The sequence below is a fragment of the Prionailurus viverrinus genome, chromosome A3 (genome assembly GCF_022837055.1).
Source record: "Prionailurus viverrinus isolate Anna chromosome A3, UM_Priviv_1.0, whole genome shotgun sequence".
Lineage (NCBI taxonomy): Eukaryota > Metazoa > Chordata > Mammalia > Carnivora > Felidae > Prionailurus > Prionailurus viverrinus.
The window spans coordinates 119,049,992-119,062,098 of NC_062563.1; the positions used below are offsets into that span (position 1 = coordinate 119,049,992).

A 12,107-nucleotide genomic window follows, 5' to 3' on the forward strand; every position below is an offset into this window, starting at 1 on the left:
AGAAAACTACAACAAACTCACTATCCACCTTAAGAAATAAGAACTTACAAATTCACCGTAGTCCCTCTGAATCCCAGAAGCACTGTCCTAAATATGGTGTTTATCATTTCTGTGCATGTTTTCATGCTATACACACACACACACACACACACACACACACATATACATATATATTAATATATATTAAACTATAAACGTACACTAAATATATATTATATAACATATACATTTCCATAAACAATATGGAATATTTTTACCTGTTTTTAAACCTCACATAAATGGTATGCTTGATGTATTCTGTAACCTGCTTTTCCCATTTTTAAGATGTATTCATGATACAAGCCCTAGTTAATTTCACAGCTATACAGTATTCCACTGTATTTACCTCTTCTGATGATAAACAATTAAATTATATAGTAGAGTAAGCTAACAAAGAGACCCAAGCATGTATAATGTCTCAAAAAACAGATTTTTTTTTTCTCTTTAATAGTCTCAGATGTTCCTGGCTAGCAATTAGTCCTTCATGGGGTGATTCAGGGCATCAACCATTTTCCATTTTGTGCTCTACCACCCCCTAAAGCCATTTTATTATCTTCATATGGCCCAATGAAGGGAAAAGAAAGCACAGAGGTGCCCTTTCTTAAAACTTCTCCCCTGGAGGTATCACACATCACTCCCATTCATGTTCTACTGGAGAGTAGTTAGCTACCCTTCACTACAGGGGCAGGGGATTGGAGGGCCGGGAACATAATCTAGCCATTTGTCCTATAATCCTAGGGGTCTGCAAAGTGAGAGCAGATTTTGGCAGACAGTTAGTAGACTCTGCTACATCATTCTTGTTTATGTCTCCTGGTACACCTGGGCAAGAGGATTTTCTCTGTATACACCCAGGAGTAAAACTGTCGAGTCTTAGGGGCGTATTTTCAGCTCTACTAGATACTGCCAAATTGTTTCCAAAGTAATTGTACCAATTTAAATTCCAAACCGTGCATGAGAGTTCACATTCCACACAACCTGGCTATACCTGATATTGTCAAATTTGTTATTCAAATGAATTTTGTTTAAAAAACTTAAAAACTCAATAGTATGATTAGGATACTCCTGCTGAGTGAGACCTGGCCTCAGGAAGGAAAAATTTTAAACATTTTTTTTTTTTTTTCAACGTTTATTTATTTTTTGGGGACAGAGAGAGACAGAGCATGAACGGGGGAGGGGCAGAGAGAGAGGGAGACACAGAATCGGAAACAGGCTCCAGGCTCTGAGCCATCAGCCCAGAGCCTGACGCGGGGCTCGAACTCACGGACCGCGAGATCGTGACCTGGCTGAAGTCGGACGCTTAACCGACTGCGCCACCCAGGCGCCCCAGGAAGGAAAAATTTTAAAAGTGCCTGCGAGGGTCCTGGATGAGACTGGACAAGTTTTCTACACTAATTCACTTTAATCTCAAACAAATTTATTCACTAACCAGCAGACTTCAGGAGCTAAAGAACTACTAAGATGCCGCATTTGGAACTTATTTCAAACCCACTCCCACGTTCAGCTGTTTTCTTACCCCCATACACTTTGTCAGCAAGGAGTCAAATAGCAGGTTGGAGTCAATGAACTGGAAACATCATTCTAACCGACAGTCATTTATTTCTTTTGTCATTGCCCAACATTCCCCAAGTCTTACTCACCAGAAATTAATATAGCTTCTTCATTTCTCCTCCCTGACAATCCTCATCTACTGAAAGGGTTTTAAGGGTGCAACTGCCAATGAAAATGTAGAGTGGACATACCATGTCCTTCACTTGTTTCACAACTATCTATTTTGGCAGTCTCCAAATCTGGTTTCAATGCTCCCATTTGAAAGTGGTCTTCACAAAAGCCCACATTTTAAAGCTATGTGGAGCAGCACAAAATACAGAGTTAAAGAGTAGTAACAGCCTTTCAGAATTTGAAAAGGTAGTGTTTATCCATATCAGGGTTAAGGGTCCTTGCTTTTTATGTGGCATATGCCACAAAAATTGGCAAGAATATATAAGACCAATATTTATGGAAAAGGGGAAGAGAATGTGGAAACACAACAACAGAGCTGGTCTAAACAATGTTCCAGAGAAAGCCAGCCTTGAAGAGAAGTAGCCCACTAGACATTAGCAGGTAGGCATGAGGTACAGAAAAGGAATTTTTCTTTCCAACTCCAGATAAATATCTACATCTGGTGACAAAGTCTCAAGATATAAAGAGGATAGAACTCCACATATAAAAGAGGATAGAGGACAATATTCTCAGAGAATTCCAAGAGACAGAGGTTGGCTAAAGGGAGGAATAGACTTAGCACGGCATAGACTAACAGGTAAGGTCAAGTCCGGGGGAGAAGGAATGTGCACCTTGGCTGCCAGTCTTAGTGGCATTACCAGGAACACTAGGATTCTGTGTCAAAACATCAAGTGCAATGTGGTATTTCTCAATCCATAAAACTGGGGGAGAAAACAAGCTTTAGGAGGGCACTGATCATAGCAACCAATGAGGCCTCAAGCCCCAGGAAAGATGAGGCAGTATTTATTGCTTCTTCTACTTCCTTCTTTCCAATCATTTTAATGTTTGCGACATTTTAATGTTTGGGCTGCTTTTCATGCCTGTGGGTCTAGTCAGTCACTGCTACTTGGGACAAACAAAACATTTCCCAGTAAAACCAGTGTAGCGAGGTTCTAGCTTTTTCATCCTACATCCATTTTCTTACATATTGAGAGAACAAACAGCCTCCATAAAATCTGCTTCCCAAGGAGACAGGATAAGCTTTTTACATGAGTGACAACAGTTCTAGCTTCTAGGATTGTTAAATCACAAATACAAAATGGTAAATCAGTATGGTTTTAAAAAATTAATTTGGAATTGTTTTATAAGCAAGATGATGGAATGACTACTAATCAATGGAGCTTCCAAGAACATTCTATAGCCCAGGAAGGAAAAGGACAACCAAACAGGTTTCTCAGTTTTGTACAGGGCAAGAGGGGCCCACAGTTGGCCTTAAGAGGGAGCTCTTTGGGCAAGATAAGAGAAAAACAAGAGGACTCCAATGAGGAATAGCAGGAAAACCTACCAAAAAGGGAGTGGGGGGGGGGGGGGGGGTCAAAGTGAATAAATAGGGAGAACAGTGAAATTTACACAGGAGGAAGGAGCTGAGAAAGTCACAGCCTTACACAAACAGCTGAGAGAGTGCATTTCTCCTCACTCAGCCCCCGTGACTCAGTCCTCCCAGCACAGGCCCCCGTGACAATGGCATCATGTCCGCTTTCCTAGGAGCTTTCACACTGCCTGCCTATTTCCTTCCTCGTTTATGATTAGTCTTTGGGGCCTTTACTTTCTGGAATTGTGCTGGCACTGGCTCCTGCTCCGGTTCCTTACAGGAGGTCGACACTAGCAATTCCTCGTTACTCCTCCTCTGATCCTTCCCTACTCTAAGACTCAGCTCTGCCTCAGGAAGCTCGATGCCAGGCTGCTGCAGCCTTCGCAGAGACCTTCTGCTCCTGTGCTGCTGCCTCCGCTTTTCTTCTTCTTGCTGCCGCTGCTTTATCTTCATTAGCTTTTCAAAGCTTTTGGTTGTGGTTGGGTTTACAACGAACCAGTCCTACAGAGGCAAAATGGAAAAATCATCCAGTCAATCAGTACACAGTAGAGAACATAAAGAATGGGTGTGGGAAGAATCTCTAAAAGGCACAGTTAGGGCAGAACACAGTAAGGAGGAAACAGATAGGGAACCATAGCTTAGAACTCTGTACTTGAAACTGAAGAAATTCATCATGAGCAGTCATTATAAGCATTTATTGTGTAAGACATGATTTAGGGTACTTCAATAAGTGATCCACGAAGTCTGATCACTTAGCATCATCCCACTCATCTATCTCCTTTGTAAAACTCTCATGAGATATAAAGCATTGGGTCATAGGAGATTTTTATTTCATGATAGTATTTGCATGCAGCCAGACTGCCTGGGTGCAAATCTCAACTCTGTTTCTGTCTCTGTGACCATGGGGAAATTACTTAATTTCTCTAAGACTCAGTTTAAAAAATTAAGAGTTAAGGAACATGGACTCCAACTATGAAATATTCTTGCAGAAGAAAGAAAGAAAGAAAGAAAGAAAGAAAGAAAGAAAGAAAGAAAGACTTCAATCTAAATCAAGTGATCTGATCAGTCTTCTAGGTCTAACAACCAGTTTATAGGAAATACTCTGCTAGAGGACCACCACCACAGGAATGTAATCAACAAAATCCAAAATGTGCATATATGACCTTGTTTCTTCAACAAATACATTTGGGGTGGGGGGAGAGGAAAGGGAAACTTCTAGACCTGCATTGTCCAATGAGATAGTCACTAGCCACATGTGGCTAATGAGCTCTTGAAAAATGACTAATCCAAAATGAGATACGCTTTCTAAATTTTTTTAATGTTTTTATTTTTATTTTTGAGACAGAGAGAGACAGAGCATGAGCAGAGAGAGAGGGAGACACAGAATCGGAAGCAGGCTCCAGGCTCTGAGCTGTCAGCACAGAGCCCGACGCGGGGCTCGAACCCACAGACTACGAGATCGTGACCCGAGCCGAAGTCGGACGCTCAACCAACTGAGCCACTCAGGCGCCCTGTTACGCTTCCAATATATAACAAATAGACATGAAATTTCAAAGATTTAGTATGAAAAAATATAAAGTATCTCAATAATTTTTTACTGACTACATGTTCAAAAGATAGTATTTTAGATATACTGGATTAAATAAAATATATTATCAACATTAATATCACCTGTTTTTCTTTATACTTTTGAAATGTGGTTACTAGAAAATTTTAAATTACATACATGACTCACATTACATTTCTATTGGATAGCACTCTAGATTAAAACATACAGTATATGGACCTTTTTTTTTTTTTTTTTTGCTCCTGATTTGAACAAGCCAACTCTGAAAAAAAAAAAATTATGAGGCAATCAGGGAAATTTAAATAATTTAAATAATAACTAGGTATATAATGATATGCAAGAATCATTGTTAATTTTTTTTAGGTGTAATGATGGTTGCGGTCATATACTTTTAAAAGTCCCTATATTTTAGACACAGTGAAAGAAGCAGTGACAGTGACAGGGTATGTGAAATTTGTTCAAAATAAGCCTTTAAGGAGCACCTGGGTGGCACAGTCAGTTAAGTGCCTGACTATTGATTTTGGCTCAGGTCATGATCTCAAGGATGGTGGGATCAAGAGTCAGGCTCTGCTTTAACAGCATGGAGCCTGCTTGGGTTTCTCTCTCCCTCTCGTTCTCCCTGCTCCTCTCCCACTTGTGTGCACATGCACACACACTCTCTCTCAAAATAAATAAACTTAAAAAAAAAAATAAGCCTTTAAGGAACAAGAGAAGTAGGTGTGGTTATAAATGAAAACAAGATTGGCCATAAACTTGTTGGCCAATCTGTTAAAGCTATTCATATCTGTTAATGCTATTCATTACACTATTTTGTCCGTTTTCATGTATTTGAAAATTCCTGTTTAAAAAAAAAGTAGTGTAAGAACATGCGAGGCAGAAAGGGAGGAACAGAATAAAAATGTTTTACCACCACATATAATTCATAGACACAGGCACAAATCATTGAACAAATGCCTGGGGAACAAGCCCCAAACTAAGTGAAATTTGTTGGTTCCAACTTTTTAAGAGGAAACTGGAGAAAACTGGTTAACTACATAAAGGCCAGATTTTGTCAGGAGATAATTTTTTTTTTTTAATGTTTATTTATTTATTTTTGAGACAGAGGGCGAGCACGTACACAAGCGGGGAAGAGGCAGACAGAGAGAGGAGGACACAGAAGCCGAAACAGGCTTCAGGCTCTGAGCTGTCCGTGTAGAACCTGACACGGGTCTCAAACTAAGGAACCATGAGATCATGACCTGAGCCAAAATCAACAATCAGGCACTTAACCAATTGAGCCACCCAGGGACCTCGAGATAATTATCTTTTAAGTACTTCCTGAAGCATAAAAAGGTACACTATTATTATAAAAAAAGACAGGACTGCATTTCAGAAGAAATCTCAGACATGGAAAGGGCCTCCCAAAGCTTAAACTGGTAAAACAACAAGAACCACATCTGATGACACTAACTACAGCCCACATTGTTAAAAACTATTAAATGTGAGGGTAGAGAACAGCTGAAGGTGCTTGCTATTTTTCCTTATCAGGCAACAATAGTTTCTGCAGTCAGATATTCCAAGAGAATGCACTCTACTCCTTTAGCTTTTGCAATACGGGTATTTAATTATACAGGAAACAATTTCTCTACTCACCTATATTACTAAAAACTTGCCCTAAGAGAAAAAAAAGACTCAGCTTTCTGAACTTTAAAGCATTTTTAAAAATTTTTCTTTCAAATGTTTATTTTTGAGAGAGAGAGAGAGAGTGAGAGAGAGAGAGAAAGAGAGAGAGAGCGTGAGCAGGGGAGGGGCAGAGAGAGAGGGAGACACAGAATCTGAAGCAGGCTCCAGGCTCTAAGCTGTCAGCACAGAGCCCGACGGGGGGCCCAAACTCACAGACTGCGAGATCATGACCTAAGCCGAAGTCGGACACTCAACCAACTGAACCACCCAGGCACCCCTGAACTTTAGAACACTTTTACACAGAATTTATTTTTTAATTGTCAAAATGTACAAACCTTCAGAAAAGTTATAATAGTTCAATGAACCCTAGATTTACCATCGTTAACCTCTCTTTCCTTTCTTCCTTCTTCCATTTGCAATTTATTTTCAGGCGTATTTCATCCCTAAAAATTTCAGCATATATCTACCTAAGAACAAGGGCATTCCCCTGCAAAACAATACAATGATCACATTTGGGAACATTAACATTGACTCATTACGATTATTTAATAGAGTCGTAGTCCAATGACTCCAGCTGTCTCATTAATGTCTTTCATAGTTGTTTCTTCGCGGTATTTTTTTTTTTTTTTACGTTTATTTATTTTTGAGACAGAGAGAGACAGAGCATGAACGGGGGAGGGTCAGAGAGAGAGGGAGACACAGAATCTGAAACAGGCTCCAGGCTCTGAGCTGTCAGCACAGAGCCCGATGAGGGGCTCGAACTCACGGACCGTGAAATCATGACCTGAGCCGAAGTCGGCCGCCCAACCGACTGAGCCACCCAGGCGCCCCTCTTTGCGGTATTTTAAACAACCTTAAAAACAGGTTGCTCCACAACATTAATTAGAATACTAGAAAACGGAAGTATGGAGAACGCTAGGAAACAAGAATTGCAAAGGTGTAAACTCAGCCTACTGCCCACATGCCTGATTTAACTGAATTTAAAAGAATCAGAAGAGCTCAAGGATGCTCAGACTTATACTGACTACAAATGCTTTCATAGAAAATATAATTATGCATCTAATTTTACAAAGTATTTTAACTCCAATGTCTCCAGTAACCACTTTCAAGCTACTTTCCTTGGCAGTCCTAGCCCAACGCAACACACAAATTCCACCTTTCTTGGGGCACATGTATGGGTTCCAGGGATTACAAAAACATGATGGGAAAAGCAGGGACCTCACCTCGGCATGGACAGAGTTGATGTGATACTTGACACCACTCTCTGACACAAATTCTTTTTGACACAGAAGACACTTGTATTTTCCAGCCACAAAGTTTCCCTGTTTTCAAGAGAGAAAGAAAAGGGAATTACTGGTAAATTCAGGAACACGTACCTGGGCCGTGTGTGGGGACTGTTAGAGATGAAAAGAGGGGATTTTACTTCAGCAAAGATAAGAAGGAAGAAAATCCAATACAGCAATAAAGTTGGGAAAACCATATTTAGGCAGACTATTACCACTAGAAATCTATCCTAATATAATTCTATACATAATACCCCCACCCCCTCAACACAACCTAAAGTATTCCTACTTTTATTATGTAACAAATCACCCTTTTCTATCTTCCCTAGTTTCTGTCACTTCACTTCCAGGTTCTCTTGGTTCCTCTTCCCACATGATCAAACTCCTAAAGTTCACCAGAGACACCAATGTATAATTCTTCCCACTATAATCCACTGCTCCAAAGAGTGCCTTGCAAATCCAGAATTAGAGGTGTATTGTCCATAATGCCTAGTTTAAGGACTCAGAAACTAAGATCATGATGACAAACTCCTAAGCACTTGTGGCCAGATCTGGGTTGGATGCCTACACTCCCTTGCTGCTTTGAACTGAGATTTCTCTCCCCTCCTGAACCTCTGAGTGTCCATGGTGCTAATTTTGTGTGAGGACATATTTCTGAATGGAATTAAAAAGTGGCAGCAGTCCCCATGTCTGTGAGTCAGAGGGCACCTGGGTCAACACAGAAAAGATGCAGTGAGGTGAATATCTGTTTGCCTGACACCCAGGGCTAGCGTCTACCTCCCATCCCCAGAGGCTATATAATTCAGGTGGGATTAGAGGATCTTCATCATCCAGATAAGCACATGTAAACTGATTCTAGAAATTTTAAGGCCCAATAAACAGGGCAGGTCCAGGGCAGGACAGGCTCAGGTAGAAAAAGTTACCTCCCTGATATAGACTCAAAACTAATAATAATACTTTTCCTCCAACTTTTTTAATTGATAAGACTTAAGGCTATGTTGGCTTCTTCTATATCTTGGACATATCAGGACATCCCATCCAATACCAGATCAAGAATCTTTAGGACATAAAAAACTAAACAAGCCTCTGAACTTAACAGTAAACAGTGCGACTAGCTGTTCGCCTAAACTGAATTCTCTTCCATGTCAGACTTTTGTTTGAGAGATCACATTAAGATAAAGCATTCAGAAAGTTACAAACCAAGGTACAAGAGCCCAGGTGAGCCTTAAGGCCTGATACACTACTGTAGACAGCCTCACAACCCTGAAAGAGAGAAGAAGAAATAATGTGAAGATTATACCAAACCTCATCCTTCTCTTAGCAATCTGGCCGTTCACACTGACCAACCCTACATTTAGAGGAAGAAGCCCGATAAATTGTACTACAAACCAAACAGGAAAAAATTCACACACAAGCCACAAAAGGAAAAAGGAAAACCATGAAAAGGTATTTTTTTAAAAAAAGAAGAGCTTAAGATATTCCCTTCCCTGATACTTTTTCTCTGACTTTTAGAGAAACAGAAAATTGCATGGTTGGATTTTTTTTTTTTTTTTTTAATCTGCCTTCTTCAGTATAAATATGTCTCCTGTTTCTGGTAGATACCCTCCTTCCCAAAGTACTGCATATACAGCTGTGGTGGATTAAAGAAATAATGGAAATTCTCTGCCACTCTTCCCTGTAAGAAGAGGAGTCTATTCACCCTCCCTTTGAATCTGGGTTAACCCTGTGATTCCTTTGACCAATAGAATGCCATGGAAATATTGCTGAACAAATTCTGAAGCTAGGCCTGAGAGATCTACAGCTTTCATCTGCATGTTCTTGGAACACTCTAAGAAGTCAGTTGCCATGTACCCTGCTGGTAACCCACTACAACCTCATGGACAGAGAGGCCACGTGGAGAGCGAAGCTCCCAGCTCAATTAGCTGCACAGAAGCTATCTTGGACGTTCAGGTCCCATCTGAGCTTGCAGCTGAATACAACCCATGAGTGATCCCAGCTGACGCCATGTTTAGCAGGAGAAGGCTCTCTGAGCCCTGACAGAATTACTGACTCACAGAATTCTGAACAAATAAAATTACTAATGTTTTAAGCCACTAAGGTTCAGATAACTTTGTCATGAAGGAATCAGTAACTGAGACAGAAGTTTGATAAACTTGATAAACATTTACTGAAAAAATGAATGAGAAAGAACCACCTGGTTAGGGCACTGAATGCGATGATATTTCTTGATATCTGACTTCCATTTGTGTAGTACTTCCTGGCTGAAGGTAGGAAGCCCAGGGCGAGTATATTTTAACTACAAGACAAGAAATATTTTATTGGAGGAATCCAACTTCCAACCAAAATACCCCAAAAGGTTCATACCCAACTCTTTAGGTTATGTAATTCTGGAGTCTGACAAACATATTTTCATGTGCCAAAAATACTGTAGTATGTAAGACCCTTTAAATACAAATTTATCTGAAACTGGTAAGTATAACTGCTTTGTAATCTTAGAATAGTTTTGATTTTTAACAGAGGGCAGGAGAGGAGACTTTCAGATATAGCACTTCATCTACAGTTTTAAAAAGCTAGTGACAGAGCATTTACACAGTTAAAATACTCATTACGTAAAAGACAGAGATACAAATATGTACTGTAAAATATAGGTATACTCATAAATATGGTACATATATACACATATATATATACAACATATGCAACAGAAATATATGTAGATGGGGGGAAAGCTAGAAGGCTATACATCAAAATGTTAACAGTAGTCCTTTCTGGGTGGTAGAATTTTGAGTAGCTTTAGCGATTTTTCCCTGCTTATCTGCATTTCTCCTTTTTCTTCAAAGGTGTCATGTTAATTTTTGGTATTTAAAAAATTCAGGGGCACCTGGGTGGCTCAGTCAATTGAGCATCCGACTTCGGCTCAGGTCGTGATCTCGTGGTTTGTGAGTTCGAGCCCCGTATCAGGCTCTGTGCTGACAGCTCATCAGAGCCTGGAGCCTGCTTTGTATTCTGTCTCCCTTCTGTCTCCCTCTGCCCCTCCCCTGCTCATGCTCTGTCTCTATCTTCTCTCTCAAAAATAAACATTTAAAAAAAACTCAAACAGGGGCACCTGGGTGGCTCAGTCGGTTGGGCGGCCGACTTCGGCTCAGGTCATGATCTCGTAGTCCGAGAGTTCGAGCCCCGTGTCGGGCTCTGTGCTGACAGCTCAGAGCCTGGAGCCTGTTTCAGATTCTGTGTCTCGCTCTCTCTGACCCTCCCCCATTCATGCTCTGTCTCTCTCTGTCTCAAAACTAAATAAACGTTAAAAAAAAAAATTTTTAAAAACTCAAAAAAATTAAAGTTCAACCTAAAACAATGATGTGAAAGAACTTGGGGATGGAACACATGATTTTTACTTATACTGCCCAAGCAAAATTATTCCTCACACTTGCCTCCACATGCTTTGACCCAAGTTAGTCTCTCTCTCTCTTTTCTTTAGATTTATTTATTTAGAGTCCAACGTGGGGCTCGAACTCACAACCCCAAGATCGAGTTACATGCTCCACCAATTGAGCCAGCCAGGTGCCCCTAAGTTAGTCTCTTCTTACAACTACTATAGTTTCCAGAAAAGAGACAGCTAGCACCTGTAGAGACAGTTCTTACAAAGTCCACCACAAGTAATAGCTGTATTTCCAGTGAGTAAACAATCCTCCTGCTTGGAAAATGGAAGTATCTGAAAAGAAGCTGATGCTCTTTCTGAGACAGAAAAACAGAACCAAAACCCAGAGGTAAGGGGAAATAAGGAAGGCAGCCTAAAGGAACTCTGCTAAATCTATAAGAGGAATCAGAGCACAGAGCTGGCTTTATTTATAAGCACCTCCTCTCTTCTGCAGCTAGGGTATACAGGTCCATCTAAAATCCTTTTATAGTGATGAGAATATTTGCATAAACTATTATATTCATATAATAAACTATCATGTTTACGCAGCTATAAAAAAAAGAAATGAGGATAATCTCTAAGAACACATATGGAGTGATTTCCAGGATACACTTTTAAGTGAAATAAAGCAAATTACAAAAGAGTATCTATGTGAGAAAGAAAAAGATGTAAGAAAATATGCATGTATCTGGTCATCTAGCCCATAAAAATACAGGAAGGACAAAGCAGAAACTGAGTGTGGTGGTCTCTGCAGGGAGCAGGGTGGGGACAGGATGGAAACAAAAGGGTATTCAGAATGGGAAAGCTGGGAAGAGGGCAGTGACCCTTCTATAAGATGACCTTTTGTATGGGGTCTGACTTTTGGAACTATGGTAATGTTTCACATACCCCCCAAGAGAAATGACTAGTTTCAATTAAACAGGATGTAGGGGAACTCAAAATGTAAAGAAAAGTAACACATGAACCTAAGGATTACAAATGAGAAGCATAATGAAGGGAGCGAGGGAGAAAGCCAATCTAAATAACCGTAAAATAATACTTTGAGGGACGCCTGGGTGGCTCAGTCAGTGG

At 40.2% G+C, this 12,107-nt stretch overlaps 1 protein-coding gene across 3 annotated transcripts in view; it reads right to left on the reverse strand.

The window, feature by feature from the left end:
- Nucleotides 1-1,615: 1,615 nt before the first annotated feature.
- ZNF512 (zinc finger protein 512) overlaps nt 1,616-12,107 on the reverse strand; it is a 33,923-nt gene continuing 23,431 nt past the window's right edge. For 2 of the 3 annotated variants that reach the window (XM_047852534.1, XM_047852533.1), the window contains exons 11-14: nt 9,816-9,917; nt 8,822-8,884; nt 7,562-7,660; nt 1,616-3,610 (exon numbers count right to left, since the gene is read on the reverse strand). In XM_047852534.1, coding sequence (XP_047708490.1) covers nt 3,302-3,610; nt 7,562-7,660; nt 8,822-8,884; nt 9,816-9,917 — 573 coding nt within the window. In that variant the 3' untranslated portion in view covers nt 1,616-3,301. The remainder of the gene's footprint in view (nt 3,611-7,561; nt 7,661-8,821; nt 8,885-9,815; nt 9,918-12,107) is intronic. The other variant, XM_047852535.1, reaches the window with a different exon arrangement.